Source organism: Coregonus clupeaformis, chromosome 11, assembly GCF_020615455.1.
Source record: "Coregonus clupeaformis isolate EN_2021a chromosome 11, ASM2061545v1, whole genome shotgun sequence".
Taxonomy (NCBI): Eukaryota; Metazoa; Chordata; class Actinopteri; order Salmoniformes; family Salmonidae; genus Coregonus; species Coregonus clupeaformis.
Genome location: NC_059202.1, coordinates 38,579,513 through 38,603,420, shown reverse-complemented (window position 1 = coordinate 38,603,420; position 23,908 = coordinate 38,579,513). Strand labels below are relative to the sequence as shown.

General features: G+C 41.7%; 1 protein-coding gene and 1 pseudogene across 2 annotated transcripts in view; both read left to right on the top strand.

Moving 5' to 3' along the window:
* Positions 1–23,908, top strand: part of LOC121576637 (N-terminal EF-hand calcium-binding protein 2) — a 160,470-nt gene that overhangs the window by 133,927 nt on the left and 2,635 nt on the right. For both annotated transcript variants that reach the window (XM_041889944.2, XM_041889943.2), the window contains 3 exons: positions 14,290–14,402; positions 16,334–16,411; positions 23,369–23,460. In XM_041889944.2, the coding sequence (XP_041745878.1) occupies positions 14,290–14,402; positions 16,334–16,411; positions 23,369–23,460 (283 nt within the window). The remainder of the gene's footprint in view (positions 1–14,289; positions 14,403–16,333; positions 16,412–23,368; positions 23,461–23,908) is intronic.
* On the top strand, positions 12,695–13,732 carry LOC121576638 (annotated as a pseudogene).

Below are 23,908 nucleotides of genomic sequence, written 5' to 3'. Positions count from 1 at the left end.
GGTGTCCTTTGACAGCTATTTGGTCTTGGCCATAGTGGAGTTTGGAGTGTGACTGTTTGAGGTTGTGGACAGGTGTATTTTATACTGATAACAAGTTCAAACAGGTGCCATTAATACAGGTAACGAGTGGAGGACAGAGGAGCCTCTTAAAGAAGAAGTTACTGGTCTGTGAGAGCCAGAAATCTTGCTTGTTTGTAGGTGACCAAATACTTATTTTCCACCATAATTTGCAAATAAATTCATAAAAAATCCTACAATGTGATTTCCTGGATTTTCTTTTCTCAATTTGTCTGTCATAGTTGACGTGTACCTATGATGAAAATTACAGGCCTCTCTCATCTTTTTAAGTGGGAGAACTTGCACAATTGGTGGCTGACTAAATACTTTTTTTCCCCACTGTATACCCCATGAGTCACTACATCATCACCTTTGGCAGCGATTGCAGCTGTGAGTCTTTTTGGGTAAGTCTCTAAGAGCTTTGCACACCTTGATTGTACAACATTTGCACATTATTCTTTTTTAAATTCTTCAAGCTCTGCCAAGTAGGTTGTTGATCATTGCTAGACAGCCATGTTCAAGTCTTGCCATCGATTTTCAAGCTGACTTAAGTCAAAAACTCTAACTAGGCCACTCAGGAAAATTCAATGTCGTCTTGGTAAGCAACTCCAGTGTATATTTGGCCTTGTGTTTTAGGTTATTGTCCTGCTGAAGGGTGAATTTGTCTCCCAGTGTCTGTTGGAAAGCAGACTGAACCAGGTTTTCCTCTAGGATTTTGCCTGTGCTTAGCTCTATTCCGTTTCTTTTTATCATAAAAAAACTCCCTAGTACTCAGTGATTTGTTATGCTGGATTTGCCCCAAACATAACGCTTTGTATTCAGGACATAAAGTTAATTTCTTTGCCACATTTTTTGCAGTTTTCCTTTGGTGCGTTATTGCAAATAGGATTCATGTTTTGGAATAATTGTATTCTGTGCAGGCTTCCTTCTTTTCACTCTGTCATTTAGGTTAGTATTGTGAGTAACTAAAATGTTGTTGATCCAAACTCAGTTTTCTCCTATCACAGCCATTAAACTCTTTAACAGTTTTAAAGTCACAATTGGCCTCATGGTGAAATCCCTGAGCGGTTTCCTTCCTCTCTAGCAACTGAGTTAGGAAGGACGCCTGTATCTTTGTAGTGACTGGGTGTATTGATACACCATCCAAAGTGTAATTAATAACTTCGCTCAAACGGATATTAAGTGTCTGCTTTAAAAAAAAAAAAAATCTACCAATGGGTGCCCTTCTTTGCGAGGCATTTAAAAACCTACCTGGTCTTTGTGGTTGAATCTGTGTTTGAAATTCACTGCTCGACTGAGGGACCTTACAGATAATTGTATGTGTGGGGTACAGAGATGAGGTAGTCATTAACAAATCATGTTAAACACTATTATTGCAGTTCATGCAACTTATTATGTGACTTGTTAAGCACAATTTTACTCCTGAACTTATTTAGGCTTGCCATAACAAAGAGATGAAGGCACTTTATATTAAATGTATTTATTAGACTGTTAGAATGCATTGGCTCAGAACAGGATAGCTAGATGCCCAGCTTTTCTAGTGTTAATATACTACATGACCAAAAGTATGTGGACACCTGCTCGTCGAACATCTCATTCCAAAATCATGGGCATTAATATTGAGTTGGTCCCCCCCTTTGCTGACATAACAGCCTCCACTCTCCTGGGAAGGCTTTCCACTAGATGTTGGAACATTGCTGAGGGAACTTGCTTCCATTCAGCCACAAGAGGATTAGTGAGGTCGGGCACCGATGTTGGGCGATTAGGCCTGGCTCGCAGTCTGCATTCCAATTGATCCCAAAGGTGTTCGATGGGTTTGAGGTCAGGGCTCTGTGCAGGCCAGACAAGTTCCTCCACACCGATCTCAACAAGCCATTTCTGTATGGACCTCGCTTTGTGCACGGGGGCATTGTCATGCTGAAACAGGAAAGGGCCTTCTCCAAACTGTTGCCACAAAGTTGGAACCACAGAATCGTCTAGAATGTCATTGTATGCTGTAGCGTTAAGATTTCCTTTCACTGGAACTAAGGGGCCTAGCCCGAACCATGAAAAACAGCCCCAGACCATTATTAATCCTCCACCAAACTTTACAGTTGGCACTATGCATTGGGGCAGGTAGCTTTCCCCTGGCATCCGCCAAACCCAGATTCGTCCGTCAGACTGCCAGATGAAGCGTGATTCATCACTCCAGAGAACGCGTTTCCACTGCTCCGGAATCCAATGGCGGCGAGCTTTACACCACTCCAGCCGATGCTTGGCATTGTGCATGGTGATCTTAGGCTTGTGTGCAGCTGCTCGGCCATGGAAACCCATTTCATGACGCTCCCGACGAACAGTTCTTGTGCTGACATTGCTTCCAGAGGCAGTTTGGAACTCGGTAGTGAGTGTTGCAACCGAGAACAGATGATTTTTACGCGTTACGCACTTCAGCACTCGCCGATCCCGTTCTGTGAGCTTGTGTGGCCAACCACTTCGCAGCTGAGCTGTTGTTGCTCCTTGACGTTTCAACTTCACAATAACGCAACTTACAGTTGACCGTGGCAGCTCTAGCAGGGCAGAAATTTGACGAACTGACTTGTTGGAAAGGTGGCATCCTATGACGGTGCCCCGTTGAATGTCACTGAGCTCTTATGTAAGGCCTTTCTTCTGCCAAAGTTTGTCTATGGAGATTGCATGGCTGTGTGCTCGATTTTATACACCTGTCAGCAACGAGTGGGGCTGAAATAGTTGAATCCACTAATTTGAAGGGGTGTCCACATACTTTTGTATATATGTAGTGTAGTAGGAGTAGAGAAACACGTGATTTTGTATGACGCCGACAAAGATCCACCAAAAAAAAGGACCATATGCATTTCAGGTAAAATAACAACGCAATGTTCATATCCCAAGACAAATTAGCTAGCAAAATAGCTAGCTAAATGTACATGAAAGTTTCATGTGTGTTTGATATGCCCCCAAATTAATATAGTTGTTTCACAGTTGGTTTTGATATTTTAACCTGCATGTCATGATCTCGTCTGGTGTGGATGCGTGGCCAGTGTAGTCATTATGTAAGGGATGTGCCAAAACATCTTGATATAGGGGAGGCACATGCAAGCAGATGAGGAAATTTGACTAGGATGGAAGAAATACATTTTTACATTTACATTTTTGTAATTTAGCAGACGCTCTTATCCAGAGCGACTTACAGGTAGTGCATTCATCTTAAGATAGTTAAGTGAGTGAAAAAGGAAAATGGTTGCAGATGCCAGAGCCCATGTGTCTGCGAGCAGGAGTTGTGACAGAGAGAGTTTTCAATTTTGTTCAGATATGGGATATACGTTTAAAAATCAATTTCAAATATAGTCTATTTATTTATTGTCATATCATGATGGAACGGTCCCCTACCCTATACCCTAGACACCCACCTGAGCGACCCACACACTAAGGAGGTCCTTATCTGTTTTATAGGCCTACTGCAAGTAGCCTATATGCAGCCAAGGCAAAAAGATAAACACGGTCAGAGACCCACGGAAGCAGCACCGCCCCCCCCCAACAAAGCCAAATCCCCCAGGTGGGTGACCATAGATTTTTCTATTAATAATGTAAAGTTAACAGCTGTACAGAAAGACTCATGTGAAGGCCAAATTACAGAGGAGGAACTTCTTAATGCAATTAAAGCCTTTTAAGTCCGGGAAAACTCCAGGGCTGGATGGCATACCAGTTGAGGTATATGAAACCATTTTTGATTTACTCAGAGGACCGTTATTAGCATGTTTTAACCACTCCTATAAAAATGGTAGATTATAAAGTACTCAACAAGAAGGTCTGATTTCACTATTACTGAAACAGGACACAAGTGGTAAATATAAAGATCCAGTCCATTTTAAAAAATGGAGGCCACTTACACTTCAGTGTTGTGACGCAAAAATTCTAGCTAAATGCATAGCGCATAGAATTTAAAAGGTATTGTCGGATATTATTCATCCTAATCAGACAGGTTTTTTTACATGGACGATAAATTGGAGATAATATAAGACAATTACTGGAAACAATAGAACACTATGACAAATCTGGGAAACCAGGCCTGGTATTCATAGCTGACTTTGAAAAGGCTTTTGATAAAGTACGACTGGAATCTATATATAAATGCCTGGAATATTTCAATTTTGGAGAATCTCTTATACAATGGGTTAAAGTTATGTATAGTAACCCTAGGTGTAAAATAGTAAATTATGGCTACTTCTCAGAAAGTATTAAACTGTCAAGAGGAGTAAAACACGGTTGTCCACTATCGGCATATCTATTTATTATGGCCATAGAAATGTTAGCTATTAAAATAAGATCCAACAATAATATCAAGGGGCTAGAAATCCAGGGCTTAAAAATAAAGGTGTCACGCTGATGATTCACAATTTGGATACCTCCATAGCCTCATAGAGGATCTAGATAATTTTTCTAACCTCTCTGGATTACAACCAAATTATGATGTGTACTATATTATTTATTGGATCACTAAAAAATACAACTTTTATATTACTGTGTAGTTTACCAAACAAATGGTCTGACGGCGAGGTGGACAAACTTGGTATTCATATCCCGAAATGAATAAATTATCTCACTACAATACATTTTAATAGAAAGTTAGCAGAAATAGATAAGATCTTGCTACCATTGAAAGGAAAATACCTGTCTATTTGTGGAAAAATCACCCTGATTAACTCTTTAGTCATATCCCAGTTTACCTATTTGCTTATGGCCCTACCTACACCTAACAACTTGTTTTTTAAATTATATGAGCAAAAAATATTCCATTTTATTTTGGAATGGCAAGCCAGACAAAATTAAACAGGCATATTTATATAATGAATATGAATTCGGAGGGCAGAAATGATTAAATATTAAAGCATTAGACCCCTCACCAAAGGCTTCAGTCATACAAAAGCTATACTTAAATCCGAAATGGTTCTCTAGCAGATTAGTAAGAATGGCTCACCCCGTGTTCAAGAATGGCCTTTTCCCCTTTATTCAGATTACAACCTCTCACTTTCGGTTATTTGAAAATGAAATAATCTCCAAGATATAGCTATTTTTAAAACAAGCCATAGAAAGTTGGTTGCAATTTCAGTTTAATCCACCAGAAAAGACAGAACAGATATTACAACAAATATTATGGTTAAACTCAAATATACTAATTGATTTTTTAAAAACATGATTTTTGTAGGACATTTTTTAAAATGGTATAATCTTTGAAAATGATATCATAAATAGGACTGGTGGAGTTGTCACACATGCAGCTAACAAAAATATATGCAAATGTCTGCTCTATCCAAAATTACAACCAACTAATTGCAGCATTACTGCAAAAATGGAAGAGGCAAGTGGAAGAGGGAGAAAGTAAGGAACTTGTCTGTCGGACCTGCATTAAAGATCAAAATTGGTTAAAGAAAATTGTGATAAATAAAAAAGTATACCAGTTTCATTTTTTACAGCTGTGCCATACAGCTTGCAAAATAATTGGGAGAGATTTTTGATGTACCGATTCCATGGCACATGGTTTATGAACTGATACACAAAACGACGCCAGATTCAAAACTTTTTCAATTTAAATTATTATTATTATTTCAACCAATAGAATGTTATATATATGGGGGATACAACAATCCCAGTGCTGCAGATTTTGCTGCGAAGAGACAGAATCATTAGATCATTTGTTTTGGTACTGTCCATATACAGTGGGGAGAACAAGTATTTGATACACTGCCGATTTTGCAGGTTTTTCTACTTACAAACCATGTAGAGGTCTGTAATTTGTATCATAGGTACACTTCAACTGTGAGAGACGGAATCTAAAACAAAAATCCAGAAAATCACATTGTATGATTTTTAAGTAATTAATTTGCATTTTATTGCATGACATAAGTATTTGATACACCAGAAAAGCAGAACTTAATACAGAAACCTTTGTTTGCAATTACAGAGATCATACGTTTCCTGTAGGTCTTGACCAGCTTTGCACACACTGCAGCAGGGATTTTGGCCCACTCCTCCATACAGACCTTCTCCAGATCCTTCAGGTTTCGGGGCTGTCGCTGGGCAATACAGACTTTCAGCTCCCTCCAAATATTTTCTATTGGGTTCAGGTCTGGAGACTGGCTAGGCCACTCTAGGACCTTGAGATGCTTCTTACGGAGCCACTCCTTAGTTGCCCTGGCTGTGTGTTTCGGGTCATTGTCATGCTGGAAGACCCAGCCACGACCCATCTTCAATGCTCTTACTGAGGGAAGGAGGTTGTTGGCCAAGATCTCGCGAAACATGGCCCCATCCATCCTCCCCTCAATACGGTGCAGTCATCCTGTCCCCTTTGCAGAAAAGCATCCCCAAAGAATGATGTTTCCACCTCCATGCTTCACGGTTGGGATGGTGTTCTTGGGGTTGTACTCATCCTTCTTCTTCCTCCAAACAGGGCGAGTGGAGTTTAGACCAAAAAGCTCTATTTCTGTCTCATCAGACCACATGACCTTCTCCCATTCCTCCTCTGGATCATCCAGATGATCATTGGCAAACTTCAGACGGGCCTGGACATGCGCTGGCTTGAGCAGGGGGACCTTGCGTGTGCTGCAGGATTTTAATCCATGACGGCGTAGTGTGTTACTAATGGTTTTCTTTGAGACTGTGGTCCCAGCTCTCTTCAGGTCATTGACCAGGTCCTGCCGTGTAGTTCTGGGCTGATCCCTCACCTTCCTCATGATCATTGATGCCCAACGAGGTGAGATCTTGCATGGAGCCCCAGACCGAGGGTGATTGACCGTCATCTTGAAATTCTTCCATTTTCTAATATTGCGCCAACAGTTGTTGCCTTCTCACCAAGCTGCTTGCCTATTGTCCTGTAGCCCATCCCAGCCTTGTGCTGGTCTACAATTTTATCCCTGATGTCCTTACACAGCTCTCTGAACTTGGCCATTGTGGAGAGGTTGGAGTCTGTTTGATTGAGTGTGTGGACAGGTGTCTTTTATACAGGTAACGAGTTCAAACAGGTGCAGTTAATAAAGGTAATGAGTGGAGAACAGGGGGGCTTCTTAAAGAAAAACTAACAGGTCTGTGAGAGCCGGAATTCTTACTGGTTGGTAGGTGATCAAATACTTATGTCATGCAATAAAATGCAAATTAATTACTTAAAAATCATACAATGTGATTTTCTGGATTTTTGTTTTAGATTCCGTCTCTCACAGTTGAAGTGTACCTATGATAAAAATTACAGACCTCTACATGCTTTGTAAGTAGGAAAACCTGCAAAATCGGCAGTGTATTAAATACTTGTTCTCCCCACTGTATACAGTGCCTTGCATTTGAGACATTTTACATTTTAGTCATTTAGCAGACGCTCTTATCCAGAGCAACAGTTAGTGAATACATATTTTTTATACTGGCCCCCCGTGGGAATCGATCCCACAACCCTGGCGTTGCAAACGCCATGCTCTATCAACTGAGCTACATCCCTGCCGGCCATTCCCTCCCCTACCCTGGACGACGCTGGGCCAATTGTGCGCCGCCCATGAGTCTCCCGGTCGCGGCCGGCTGCGACAGAGCCTGGATTCGAACCAGGATCTCTAGTGGCACAGTTAGCACTGCGATGCAGTGCCTTAGACCACTGCGCCACTTGCAAAAGTATTCATCCCCCTTGGTGTTTTTCCTATTTGTTGCATTACAACCTGTAATTTAAATGAATTTTTATTTGGATTTCATATAATGGACATACACAAAATAGTCCAAATTGATGACGTGAAATTTAAAAAATAACTTGTTAAAAACAATTCTAAAAAATAAATAACGGAAAACTGGTGCGTGCATATGTATTCACCCCCTTTGCTATGAAGCCCCTAAATAAGATCTGGTGCAACCAATTACCTTCAGAAGTCACATAATTAGTTAAATAAAGTGCACCTGTGTGCAATCTGTGTCACATGATCTCAGTATATATACACCTGTTCTGAAAGGCCCCATATTCTGCAACACCACTATGCAAGGGGCACCACCATGAAGACCAAGGAGCTCTCCAAACAGGTCAGGGACAAAGTTGTGGAGAAGTACAGATCAGGGTTGGGTTCTAAAAAAAATCAGAAACTCTGAACATCCCACAGAGCACCATTAAATCTATTATTAAAAAATGGAAAGAATATGGCACCACAACAAACCTGCCAAGAGAGGGCCGCCCACCAAAACTCACGGACCAGGCAAGGAGGGCATTAATCAGAGAGGCAACAAAGAGACCAAAGATAACCCTGAAGGAGCTGCAAAGCTCCACAGTGGAGATTGGAGTATCTGTCCATAGGACCACTTTAAGCCGTACACTCCACAGAGCTTGGCTTTACGGAAGAGTGGCCAGAAAAAAGCCATTGCTTAAAGAAAAAAATAAGCAAACACGTTTGGTGTTCGCCAAAAGGCATGTGGGAGACTCCCCAAACAAATGGAAGAAGATACTCTGGTCAGATGAGACTAAAATTGAGTTTTTTGGCCATCAAGGAAAACGCTATGTCTGGCGCAAACCCAACACCTCTCATCACCCCGAGAACACCATCCCCACAGTGAAGCATGGTGGTGGCAGCATCATGCTGTGGGGATGTTTTTCATCGGCAGAGACTGGGAAACTGCTCAGAATTGAAGGAATGATGGATGGTGCTAAATACAGGGAAATTCTTGAGGGAAACCTGTTTCAGTCTTCCAAAGATTTGAGACTGGGATGGCGGTTCACCTTCCAGCAGGACAATGACCCTAAGTATACTGCTAAAGCAACACTCAAGTGGTTTAAGGGGAAACATTTAAATGTCTTGGAATGGCCTAGTCAAAGCCCAGACCTCAATCCAATTGAGAATCTGTGGTATGACTTAAAGATTGCTGTACACCAGTGGAACCCATCCAACTTGAAGGAGCTGGAGCAGTTTTGCCTTGAAGAATGGGCAGAAATCCCAGTGGCTAGATGTGCCAAGCTTATAGAGACATACCCCAAGAGACTTGTAGCTGTAATTGCTGCAAAAGGTGGCTCTACAAAGTATTGACTTTGGGGGGGGTGAATAATTATGCACGCTCACGTTTTTATTTTTATTTTGTCAAAATAGGAAAAATGCCAAGGTGGGTGAATACTTTCACAAGCCACTGTAGCTTGTTTTTGGTCGCAGGATCAGGAATTGCTGAAGAATTGCAACATTTACCTCGAGTTAACTCTGCAAATAGCACTGCTGGGTGATTTGAAAAGTCATAGTCAATCAATCAATAATATAATAATACTCTTAGCAATAATGTTTATCTTTAGTTTACAATCTGTAGAAACTATGAGAATAGAAAGTTTCAGAACTTTTGTGAAACATCACAGCACAGTTGAAAAATATATGGCAAATAGAAATCAAAACTGGATGGTGTTCAGTGATAGATGGGAGGGGTTGAGGGTAGCTGAAGGATGGGACTAAAACAAAAACAAAAAGATAACTAATGTAAAATATACTGTGTCCGTAAAATGTATATAGCATGTATAAGCTGGAAGTAGAAGCCTAAGTGTTGTTGTCCATTAGTTTACTCCAATTAGAGGAGGGGTGGTAGGGTTAGGTGAAAACAATAAAGGAAAAAATATACAGTATAATATATGTATTATATATATATATATATATATATATATATATATATATATATATATATATATATATATATATATAATCATACATACATACATACAGTGGGGAGAACAAGTATTTGATACACTGCCGATTTTGCAGGTTTTTCTACTTACAAACCATGTAGAGGTCTGTAATTTTTATCATAGGTACACTTCAACGGTGAGAGACGGAATCTAAAACAAAAATCCAGAAAATCACATTGTATGATTTTTAAGTAATTAATTTGCATTTTATTGCATGACATAAGTATTTGATCACCTACCAACCAGTAAGAATTCCGGCTCTCACAGACCTGTTAGTTTTTCTTTAAGAAGCCCCCCTGTTCTCCACTCATTACCTGTATTAACTGCACCTGTTTGAACTCGTTACCTGTATAAAAGACACCTGTCCACACACTCAATCAAACAGACTCCAACCTCTCCACAATGGCCAAGACCAGAGAGCTGTGTAAGGACATCAGGGATAAAATTGTAGGCCTGCACAAGGCTGGGATGGGCTACAGGACAATAGGCAAGCAGCTTGGTGAGAAGGCAACAACTGTTGGCGCAATTATTAGAAAATGGAAGAAGTTCAAGATGACGGTCAATCACCCTCGGTCTGAGGCTCCAAGATCTCACCTCGTGTGGCATCAATGATCATGAGGAAGGTGAGGGATCAGCCCAGAACTACACGGCAGGACCTGGTCAATGACCTGAAGAGAGCTGGGACCACAGTCTCAAAGAAAACCATTAGTAACACACTACGCCGTCATGGATTAAAATCCTGCAGCGCACGCAAGGTCCCCCTGCTCAAGCCAGCGCATGTCCAGGCCCGTCTGAAGTTTGCCAATGACCATCTGGATGATCCAGAGGAGGAATGGGAGAAGGTCATGTGGTCTGATGAGACAAAAAGAGAGCTTTTTGGTCTAAACTCCACTCGCCATGTTTGGAGGAAGAAGAAGGATGAGTACAACCCCAAGAACACCATCCCAACCGTGAAGCATGGATGTGGAAACATCATTCTTTGGGGATGCTTTTCTGAAAAGGGGACAGGACGACTACACCGTATTGAGGGGAGGATGGATGGGGCCTTGTATCGTGAGATCTTGGCCAACAACCTCCTTCCCTCAGTAAGAGCATTGAAGATGGGTCGTGGCTGGGTCTTCCAGCATGACAACGACTCGAAACACACAGCCAGGGCAACTAAGGAGTGGCTCCGTAAGAAGCATCTCAAGGTCCTAAGTTCTGCTTTTCTGATGTATCAAATACTTATGTCATGCAATAAAATGTAAAAATTAATTACTTAAAAATCATACAATGTGATTTTCTGGATTTTTGTTTTAGATTCCGTCTCTCACAGTTGAAGTGTACCTATGATAAAAATGACAGACCTCTACATGCTTTGTAAGTAGGAAAACCTGCAAAATCGGCAGTGTATCAAATACTTGACTAAAAAGTATTTAGTCAGCCACCAATTGTGCAAGTTCTCCCACTTAAAAAGATGAGAGAGGCCTGTAATTTTCTTCATAGGTACACGTCAACTATGACGGACAAATTGAGATTTTTTTTCTCCAGAAAATCACATTGTAGGATTTTTAATGAATTTATTTGCAAATTATGGTGGAAAATAAGTATTTGGTCACCTACAAACAAGCAAGATTTCTGGCTCTCACAGACCTGTAACTTCTTCTTTAAGAGGCTCCTCTGTCCTCCACTCGTTACCTGTATTAATGGCACCTGTTTGAACTTGTTATCAGTATAAAAGACACCTGTCCACAACCTCAAACAGTCACACTCCAAACTCCACTATGGCCAAGACCAAAGAGCTGTCAAAGGACACCAGAAACAAAATTGTAGACCTGCACCAGGCTGGGAAGACTGAATCTGCAAGAGGTAAGCAGCTTGGTTTGAAGAAATCAACTGTGGGAGCAATTATTAGGAAATGGAAGACATACAAAACCACTGATAATCTCCCTCGATCTGGGGCTCCACGCAAGATCTCACCCCGTGGGGTCAAAATGATCACAAGAACGGTGAGCAAAAATCCCAGAACCACACGGGGGGACCTAGTGAATGACCTGAATGATCTTGCGTGGAGCCACAGATCGAGGGAGATTATCAGTGGTCTTGTATGTCTTCCATTTCCTAATAATTGCTCCCACAGTTGATTTCTTCAAACCAAGCTGCTTACCTCTTGCAGATTCAGTCTTCCCAGCCTGGTGCAGGTCTACAATTTTGTTTCTGGTGTTCTTTGACAGCTATTTGGTCTTGGCCATAGTGGAGTTTGGAGTGTGACTGTTTGAGGTTGTGGACAGGTGTCTTTTATACTGATAACAAGTTCAAACAGGTGCCATTAATACAGGTAACGAGTGGAGGACAGAGGAGCCTCTTAAAGAAGAAGTTACAGGTCTGTGAGAGCCAGAAATCTTGCTTGTTTGTAGGTGACCAAATACTTATTTTCCACCATAATTTGCAAATAAATTCATAAAAAATCCTACAATGTGATTTTCTGGATTTTTTTTCTCAATTTGTCTGTCATAGTTGTTGACGTGTACCTATGATGAAAATTACAGGCCTCTCTCATCTTTTTAAGTGGGAGAACTTGCACAATTGGTGGCTGACTAAATATTTTTTTCCCCACTGTGTATATATATATATACACTACCAGTCAAAAGTTTGGACACCTACTCATTCAAGGGTTTTTCTTTATTTGTACTATTTTGATTTGTTTAACACTTTTTTGGTTACTACATGATTCCATATGTGTTATTTCATAGTTTTAATGTCTTCACTATTATTCTACAGTGTAGAAAATAGTAAAAATAAAGAAAAACCTTTGAATGAGTAGGTGTGTCCAAACCTTTGACTTGTACAGTATATATATGTATGCAGGAAATGATGCAGACAATTACGTTGACAGAAGCCACAATCTATTTTCAATATTAAAGCTGATCCACCCACTAATGTTTTCTGTATATACAAAAAAAAAGTGGGGTGAGGTGTAGCTATTCGACAGGTGCGTAGGTTACAGGAGGTTGAGTCGAGTAGATAGATTTCTAGGAATTTTTGGAGAATTGGTGTTATAATTTAGTGGATTACCATGCGCAGAGGAGTTAATTCATTGAGATGTATCTGAGTTACCTGCTGGATAAAGACACCGGAAAGTTCTCAAATTCCGTGAGACACCTGACTCAAACTCGGATCAGTCAGAACTTCATGCAATATACGGATTTCACCGGTTATCATCACGTCACAGGCATCAATGACCCGCATGCCCAGACGACAGGTGTGTGGAACCTCGCTTACTTCGCAGCTCCGTGGGAGGAGTGATCACCGTGTGGCCACAGAGCGGCCTTTCCCAGTTTGAGCCCTGGTACAGAACAGATAAGCTTCAGTTCCCCGGAGCTGACATCCATCCTGCCTCCGGGGTCGGGAACTCTTCCATCACTCAACTCACCTGCTTGGCAGTACTCAGAGAGAAGAAACTCGTACGACTGGATCAGACACAATGTACCTTCATCCAGTACAGGAGGGAAGACGCACACCAAGGACAAGTACAGGGTGGTGTACACAGACCAGCAGCACCTAGTGCTAGAGAAGGAGTTCCAGTACAGCCGCTACATCACCATCAGGAGGAAGACAGAGCTGGCCCTGAGCCTCAGCCTCTCAGAGAGACAGGTAAAGATCTGGTTCCAGAACAGACGATCCAAGGAGAGGAAGATTACCAAGAAGAAGATCCAAGAAGAAGATTCAGCTGTCCCATCAGACCTCTAAGACCACAACCACCCTGACCCTTACCCCATCCAGCCTGGCTGAACCTGACAATGGCTCCATGGCAACCAGCTCCAGCAGGAGCAGCTTGTTGTCAGAGACTATATCAATGACTATCAAAGAGGAGTACTGAGGAGTTCCTTTACTGTGGACAAACTGTACAACACTTGAATAAGCATATTAAACTGCTGTTCCCAGAAATTAAAAAAAGATAGCTAGGTGGGACAACCAAATATCACAGGCATGGTAAGTATACTTTTCCTCCATAAAGTAGCTATCAGCAAAGCCTGAGTGGGGGGAGGGGGGGTCATGTGCAAGTGTTGGGGGGGGATTATTTATCTAGTAAAACCTACAAAGGGGCGAATGTAAACCTGGGGGGAAATGCACCACCCTCCCCAAAGCAAAAAAAAAATATATATTAGACAACCCTCCCCTATTTTGGACCCCCCTCACCCCAGTAAATTGCGAACTGTCCCTAAAGATAACACATTAAACCTGAAGATAGCACAAACATTATACAAATTTGATTTGTTTATGCAGTAGGAGAGGGGTATGACAATAAGCAGTTATCTTTCATATGTCTAAGCTCTTTCCTAATGCTGATATTCAGTGGAAATCTCCTACTTGATATTGCTGGATTAGCCTTAACCATTACTTTCTATTGGTAACTGACCTGACAAAATGGCAATCTGCAATACCATGGTTATATGGCACTCTGCAAGCACTCCATAAAGCATTCCCATCACACAATATAATGGATTTTGTTACCGTTCTCTGCTTTTATCTCCCTCTTTTTCTCAACCCTCTCTCTTTCCTTCTGTCTTTCTCTCTCCCAGTCCCTATACCTGATTCGTCAGGAGATGACGGTATCCCAGAAGCAGCTGGGAGAGTTCTGCGAGGCCCTGAAGCAGTACCTGAAAAATGTATCTGCCCAAAGAGACTGCTTCCAGTGAGTCCACCTATTTCCCTTTATCTGTCATTGTCAATCTCTTATAATAGTGACCGTTTGTCTGCTGTGTGTGTTTTATTTTTGGTGGATGTATTCCCAACCTAACTGGTTATTTGTGGAACCCTGCTCAAGTACTTTAGCAATCCTCAATACACAATTAATACGTGACTGATGCTCGACTCCAGTGACTTCTGCACTGACACATTTCTCTGTTAACCCCGTTGTGATTGTGTCATGCCTTTACAAATCCTCATATTCATCTCTGGAGTGATGGGCCGTGCCTTCATAATGCTTGTTTTGTCACAATGCTCAGCAAGGTGCTAATCTCATTTCCCGGTATAATGGCAGGAAGGCTGAGGGGAGAGAACATGAATAGATATGAGAAAATAAAGAGGACAAATAAGTCAACATTACAGTGACCTTGGTTGAGGGAGATAGGGAGAGACAGCAAGCCTCTGAGTGCTGGTGTGTGCAGGTTAGTGATGGTTGAGAATCCATCTGGCAGAGAAAGGATGTGCTGCATGCGGACTGAAGAGGCAATCAGACCTGTGAGAGGTGTCTGGCCGCTGGATAAACCTGTTAGACACACTGTTCTCCTCTGCCTCTCCACAACCATCATCAACCAGGAGGAATCTCCATGTGACAAGGGTCCATGGAGTGGAAAATAGGGTTGAGCAGATTAGAGAAAGCTGGGTTTAGGTGGACAGAGCCTCTGATCTTTTGCTCTGAGGTAGTGTGCAGCAGCCTACTACACAACCTCCAAATACACTAGAGCACTGCTATCGTAGGAAAGATATTACTTTATCAAGAGCTGCTTTGTAGAGAAGATTAAATGTATTTCCACTACTACTGTTACTGCCGCTGCCTATAGTACAAATGTATATTCTTTCCTATCATGCGAATCAACGTAGCAGCAGATTCTTAGGCTGTGTAAGACTCTGTTCAAAAGGGCGAGTTCCTCTACAGTCTGTTTCAGAGCAGCTCCCTGGAGCCAAGTCCAGAAAATGGGCTGCGTGTTGTCAGCAGCGTTTTGTAATCCCATCATAATGCACGTAGGGACGATGAATAATTTATCACTGAGGAATTGGGCTCTGAGTCTGTACTGCTTCTGCTGCTGCTGCTGAACAGGCCGTTTTCTCTCTCTCCCTCTCACTCACACTACCACTATCTAGGTCTGACACTTTATTTTCTTTACTTTTGGTTCCTATAAGTGCTTATATATGGTACTAATACATCCTGTCAAACTCCATAAGAATATGTCCTCCTTTTTAGTCATTGAACTCACACACTCAGATACACACGTTGGCAAAGTTATGGGAAGGAAGCACACACATGAATGTACAGACGCACACTCAAACAACCTCCCACTGTCCACATCTTTCTTTTAGATGGACACACACTGACTTGGACATAATGTTTCTTTGGTTTGATTAATGTGATTGTGGAGCCTTGCACAGCAGCTGCCCGTCAAATGAAACAATGCAGTGGTCTAATATAGATGTTACCTCCGACAGAGAGCTGCTAGCTGTAATGGAAGCATTCAGCAGGTCAATAAGACATGTCAGGAGTCTCTCCAGTGGAGTTGTGAGCTCCACTGTGATGGAAGCAACTATAAAACCCAGCTCATACAGTAGAACTGTTCTACTGCACTAAACCCAAGGCACAACTCAGCCATCTGAACCACTACTGCCCTCCAGTGGAAGATCATGAGTGGGAGTGAGTGGAGCTGAAGTCAAGTGACTATGGGTGTCTACTACTATGGTTTATGTGGTGTGAAAGTGTTTCTTTGCTTAACTACCACACAAAACTACTACCACATATGCTTATTGGCAATTAACTCTATTAGAATATTTTATAATTCTCCAATGTCCACTGCCCATTATTGACTTTCCAGTGTCTTACTCTTTCTTTTTTATTGCTTTCTTTCTCAGTGTGACTGCAGTGCGGCTGCCAGATGGACTCTCCTTTGTGGTGTATGAGTTCTGGGATGGAGAGGAGGAGTGGAAAAAGTAAGTCCTAATTTATGTGTCGGATTTGACCTCGTTCCTCTCTCTCCCACATCTCCTGACCCTTGACTCATTGGTATTCTTATAATCCCATAGGTCAAATTACCAGAAAATATGGAATCAATAATGCACAATAATTTGATATTTTTGTATTATTATCTACATCCGATCTGAATTAGTGAATAACTACTATTTTGTATTCCCCGTCCTCTTATGAGATACAGTCGCTAGTGAAAGTCTACACACCCCTTGCACAGTCTTCACATTTTGCTGCCTTCACATTTAATCTCAGAAGGGATTAAATTAGATTTTCTTCCTACCGATCTACACAACCTACTACACATTTTCAAAGTTAAAGAAAAATTATAAAACATTTTCCAAATGAATTAAAAATAACAAAACAAAGACGTTTTGATTGCATTTGTCTTCACACCCCAGAGTTAATACTTGATGGAAGCATCTTTGGCAGCCATTACATCTGTGAATAATTTTGAATAAGATTCTACCAACTTTGCACAACTCTTAGGGCAACATTCATCCATTGTTTTTGTCAAACTTGCTCATGCTCATTAAGTCTGCTTGGGAGTCATTGATGAACAGCAATATTCAAACCTTGTCTCTGACTTTCAAGCAGATTTAAGTCAGGACTCTCAGGAACACTCAACACCTCTTGGAAAAGCCATTTTGGTGTGTCTTTGGCATTGAAAACTGTAATTGTCCTGCTGAAAAATAAAACTCGATCCCAGGGTTAGGTTTTCACCCAATATGTTCCCCCTGTTGATGATGCTTATTATGCATTATGGTTGAACCAAAAGATTACATGTAACAAAAATGTAATGAAATTGGAAACAATTAAATATATATGTGAAATAAAATTAAACAATAATGTATGTTGATGCTAATATTATGTACAATATCTAATTATGTTTCCATATAACAATAGCCTAATATATTCTATATGCTGTAAACTATTGTCTTTTAAGAGTTTCGCTCAATTCATTCTAATCAACCTAATAATTATGACACACCCCTCACTATTGTCATTGGTTGCACTAATTGCACTGTTTGTCTACATAACCTGGTTCAAGCATTCATGACATTACCCTGAAGAAGGTACAGTGATGCCGAAACGTTGGTGTTTTACCCAATAAATTACTGGGAGGTTATATAGATTATATAGAGTGTACGACTCTCTATTTCTTTTTATAGCTTACCACTCTTTCCATAACATAGACTGACCAGGTGAATCCAGATGAAAGCTATGGTCCCTTATTGATGTCACTTGTTAAATCCACTTCAAATCAGTGTAGATGAAGGGGAGGAGACAGGTTAAAGACAGATTTTTAAGCCTTGAGACAATTGAGACATGGATTGTGTATGTGTGCCATTCAGAGGGTGAAAGGGCAAGACAAAATATATAAGTACCAGTTCTTAAAGCCTTTAGCCGTATCCTTATTCTAGTCCTCCTCTGTTCCTCTGGTGATGTAGAGGTTAACCCTGCAGCCCCCAGTATCACTCCTACTCCCCAGGCGCTATCATTTGTTGACTTCTGTAACCGTAAAAGCCTTGGCTTTTTGCATGTTAACATCAGAAGCCTCCTTCCTAAGTTTGAGTTATTCACTGCATTAGCACACTCCGCCAACCCTGATGTTCTAGCAGTGTCTGAATCCTGGCTTAGGAAGGCCACCAAAAATTCAGAAATGTCCATCCCCAACTACAACATTTTCCATCTAGATAGAACTGCCAAAGGGGGTGGAGTTGCAATCTACTGTAGAGATAGCCTGCAGAGCTCTATCATACTATCCAGGTCTGTGCCCAAACAGTTTGAGCTCCTACATCTAAAAATCCACCTTTCCAGAAATAAGTCTCTCACTGTTGCCGCTTGCTACAGACCCCCCTCAGCCCCCAGCTGTGCCCTGGACACCATATGTGAATTGATTGCCCCCCATCTATCCTCAGAGTTCATACTGCTTGGTGACCTAAACTGGGATATGCTTAACACCCCGGCCATCCTACAATCCAAACTAGATGCCCTCAATCTCACACAAATTATCAAGGAACCTACCAGGTACAACCCTAAATCCGTAAACATGGGCACCCTCATAGATATCATCCTGACTAACTTACCCTCTAAATACACCTCTGCTGTCTTCAACCAGGATCTCAGCGATCACTGCCTTATTGCCTGTGTCCGTAACGGGTCCGCGGTCAAACGACCACCCCTCATCACTGTCAAACGCTCCCTAAAACACTTCAGAGAGCAGACCTTCCTAATTGACCTGGCCCAGGTATCCTGGATGGATATCGATCTCATTCCGTCAGTAGGGGATGCCTGTTTTTTTTTTTTTAAGTGCTTTCCTCTCAATCTTAAATAAGCATTCCCCATTCAAAAAATTCAGAACTAAGAACAGATATAGCCCCTGGTTCTCCTCAGACTTGACTGCCCTTGACCAGCACAAAAACATCCTGTGGCGTACTGCATTAGCATTGAATAGCCCCCGCGATATGCAGCTCTTCAGGGAAGTTAGGAACCAATATACACAAGCAGTTAGGAAAGCAAAGGCTAGTTTTTCAAACAGAAATGTGCATCCTGTAGCACTAACTCCAAAAAGTTTTGGGACACTGTAAAGTCCATTGAGAATAAGAGCACCTCCTCCCAGCTGCCCACTGCACTGAGGCTAGGAAACACTATCACCACCGATAAATCGACAATAATCGAGAATTTCAACAAGCATTTTGCTACGGCTGGCCATGCTTTCCACCTGGCTACCACTACCCCGGCCACCAGCTCTGCACCCTCCGCTGCAACTTGCCCATGCCCCCCTCCGCTTCTCCTTCACACAAATTCAGACAGCTGATGTTCTGAAAGATCTGCAAAATCTGGACCCCTACAAATCATCTGGGCTAGACAATCTGGACCCTTTCTTTCTAAAATTAGCAGCCGAAATTGTTGCAACCCCTATTACTAGCCTGTTCAACCTCTCTTTCGTAACGTCTGAGATCCCCAGAGATTGGAAAGCTGCCGCGGTCATCCCCCTCTTAAAAGGGGGTGACACTCTAGATCCAAACAGTTACAGACCTATATCCATCCTGCCCTGCCTTTCGAAAGTTTTTGAAAGCCAAGTTAACAAACAGATCACCGACCATTTCGAATCCCACTGTACCTTCTCGGCTATGCAATCCGGTTTCCGAGCTGGTCATGGGTGCACCACAGCCACGCTCAAGGTCCTAAACGATATTATAACCACGATCGATAATAGACAGTACTGTGCAGCCGTCTTCATCGACCTGGCGCATTCTTATTGGCAGACTAAATAGCCTTGGTTTCTCAAATGACTGCCTCGCCTGGTTCACCAACTACTTCTCAGATAGAGTTCAATGTGTCAAATCGGAGGGCCTGTTGCCTGGAACTATGGCAGTCTCTATGGGGGTGCCACAGGGTTCAATTCTCGGGCCGACTCTTTTCTCTGTGTATATCAATGATGTCGCTCTTGCTGCTGGTGACTCTCAGATCCACCTCTACACAGACGACACCATTTTGTATACATCTGGCCCTTCATTGGACACTGTGTTAACAAACCTCCAAACGAGCTTTAATGCCATACAACACTCCTTCCGTAGCCTCCAACTGCTCTTAAACACTAGTAAAACTAAATGCATGCTCTTCAATCGAACGCTGCTGGCACCCGCCCACCCGACTAGAATCACTACTCTCGGCGGGTCTGACTTAGAGTATGTGGACAACTACAAATACCTAGGTGTCTGGTTAGACTGTAAACTATCCTTCCAGACTCACATTAAGCATCTCCAATCCAAAGTTCAATCTAGAATCGGCTTCCTATTTCGCAACAAAGCCTCCTTCACTCATGCTGCCAAACATGCCCTCGTAAAACTGACTATCCTACCGATCCTTGACTTCGGCGATGTCATTTACAAAATAGCCTCCAACACTCTACTCAGCAAATTGGATGTAGTCTATCACAGTGCCATCCGTTTTGTCACCAAAGCCCCATATACTATCCACCACTGTGACCTGTACGCTCTTGTTGGCTGGTCCTCACTACATATTTGTCGCCAAACCCACTGGCTCCAAGTCATCTATAAATCACTGCTAGGCAAATCCCCGCCTTATCTTAGCTCATTGGTCACCATAGCAACACCCACCCGTAGTATGCGCTCCATCAGGTATATCTCACTGGTCATCCCCAAAGCCAACACCTCCTTTGGCCGCCATTCCTTCCAGTTCTCTGCTGCCAATGACTGGAACGAACTGCAAAAATATCTGAAGCTGGAGACTATTATCTCCCTCACTAACTTTAAGCATCAGTTGTCAGAGCACCTTACCGATCACTGCACCTGTACACAGCCATTCTGAAATTAGCCCACCCAACTACCTCATCCCCATATTGTTATTTATTTTGCTAATTTCCACCCCAGTATCTCTATTTGCACATCATCTCTTGCACATCTATCATTCCAGTGTTAATACTAAATTGTAATTATTTTGCACTATGGCCTATTTATTGCCTTACCTCCATAACTTGCTACATTTGCACACACTGTATATTTATTTTCTGTTGTATTTTTGACTTTGTTTTGTTTACCCCATATGTAACTCTGTGTTGTTGTTTTTTATCGCACTGCTTTGCTTTATCTTGGCCAGGTCGCAGTTGTAAATGAGAACTTGTTCTCAACTGGCTTACCTGGTTAAATAAAGGTTAACAAAAAAAAAATTAAGTACCTTTGAACAGGGTATGGTCGTAAGGGCCAGGCGCACTGGTTTGTGTCAAGAACTGAAACGCTGCTGGGTTTTTCACGCTCAATAGTTTCCCATGTGTATCAGGAAGGGTCCACCATTTCACAGCTGTAATGGCTGCCAAAGGTGCTTCCACCAAGTATTGACTCTGGGGTGTGAAGACATACGCAATCAAGACATCCTTTAAAAATAAATTATTAATTTGGAAAATGTCCTATACTTTTTCTTTAACTTTGGAAATGCGGAGTACAAAAAATCGAATTTAAGAAATGTTTTTATTACATTTTAAGGCAGCAAAATGTGAAGACTGTGCAAGGGATGTGTAGACTCACTCTGTGTGTGTATTTCTTACATGATTGAGTAGATTAATACAGAAGAGCCATCGTTGCTTAGTGTTTTTGTTGTTCATACTAAGGTAACATCTGGAATCAGTCTTTGGTTAAGTAGACTCCTGAGGTCAGTGGAAGCTCCTCCTCAGAGGAAGAGGAGGACCATCCTCCTCAGTGAAGTTTTTTTTTTTTTTTTTGTGAAACATTAAAAAAGTTATAATTTTTAGATAAAACTATATTAAATATATTCACGTCACCAAATAATTGATTAAAACACTGTTTTGCTATTCAGGTCTACAGTAGCCTCAACAGCAGTCTGTAGGGTAGCACCATGGTGTAGCCAGAGGACAGCTAGCTTCCGTCCTCCTCTGAGTACATTGACTTCAAAACAAAACCTAGGAGGCCCTTGGTTCTCACCCCCTTCCATAGACTTACACAGTAATTATGACAACTTCCGGAGGACGTCATCTAACCTATCAGAGCTCTTGCAGCATGAACTGATATGTTGTCCACCCAATCAAAGGATCAGAGAATGAATCTAGTACTGAAAGCATAAGCTACAGCTAGCACTGCAGTGCATAAAATGTGGTTAGTAGTTGACTCAAAGAGAGAGAAAGACAGTAATTGAACAGTTTTGAACACATTTATTTCTGAAAAAAATAAGGAGAAGCAAGACAGAGATATTTAGTCTTATTTTTTATTTTTTTTCACTTTCACATACTTAGCTAGCAAATGCAGCTAGCCAGTTTAGCCTATTCAAACACCCGGCTCAAACAGAGGGATGCTATGTTAGCTAGCTAACTATGACTATTCAACACAACACTATAACTTTTCCAAGTCAGGGTAAGCTTTTGCTTTTATTAATTTATTGCCACCGAGGCCCGCCGGTGTAACTGCTAAACTGTTTACTGACTGTATACTGTACTGAATGATTGTAGCAGGTTTAGTAACACGTTAGTTCTATTAGCTATGTTGACTATGACGTTACTTTAGCTAATATGGTGACAACGATGTAGGCTGTGTGTAGCGGTTATTATATGGTTTGGCTTGGAAAGGTTTTTCCGCCTTGTCACATACAGCTGATGTGTTGTGCATTGAAGTCCACAAGTGAAGAGAAAAGGTGAGAGGAGGAGAGCGCGTAAATGCGAGAAGGAATACAACGTGGCTGCTATGAAAGTGAACTGTGTTTATGTGTGATCAGGGGTATATTCATTCTGCCAATTCTGTTGAAAAACGTTTCTTGAACAGAAGCAAAAGGAATGAAACAGGGATAAACATACCTGAATTTGTCCAATAGAAACTCTCGTTTGCAACTGTTGGACTAATGATTACACCCAAGATCAGCTAGATACAGGCAAGAGTGTGCAAGCGGTATTGAATGTGTCACTGTCTGTCACTTAAAAAAATATTGACCTGTGTGCACCTACAGTATGTTGTAAACTTTCATTCATAGGTTAGTTTGTAGCAACCTCATGATGGGTATAGGGCAAATTCGAGTATCATGTAGTAGCCTAAACCTATCGATGTTACATTGAGCTGGGTGAATGTAATACGAATGACCGTCATCCAATATGTTGTAAAAATTATCGTCCTCCCTCATCTTAAACGGCACCGACCGCCACTGTCAGATGTCCAGTATGTGGCTCTACAGCAGCAGGAATCTAGCTACAGCTAGAATAAGGCTGACATAATTACTTATTTATGTTTTTGGGGATGTGCTGAGGCTGTAATGCGTCTTTATCTTGTAAATTCTCATTAATATTTTACTGCTCACAATCACAGTATAATCTATGGGGCATACTGAAGAAGTGAGTGAGCGCGCATGTGTCCGCGTCTGTTTTTGTGTGATCTTATGCCCTCCACCTCTGTCCTTAGGCACCTCCAGACTGCGTCCTCCAAGGCCTTTCAACATGTTAAAGTGGACACTCTGTGCCAGCCTGAGGCTGTGTCCACTGTTGCTGTGCCAGGTTAGTCTCCTGAGAAGGCAACCTGGTCTCAGAGCATTTCGTATTGTTCTGTACGTAACTCCGAGACACTCCATTTAGTGTGATAGGTTACGTTTGGTATGGTCATATAAGACAGATGGTTACATAAGGCAAAAACAAAAGGAGGTTGGTTGGTCGAGGTGGATGGGTAGGCGTATAATGCAAACGTCTAGCAACCCAAAAGTTGCGAGTTCAAATCTCATCACAGACAACTTTAGCATTTTAGCTAATTAGCAACTTTTCAACTACTTAGCATGTTAGCTAACCCTTCCCCTAACCCTAACCTTAACTCTTTTAGCTAACCCTTTTAGCTAACCCTTCCCCTTCCCCTAACCCTAACACTTTAACCTAACTCCTAAACTTAACCCTAACCTTAACCCTAACCCTAACCCAGCTAACGTTAGCGAGCTAGCTAACGTTAGCCACCTAG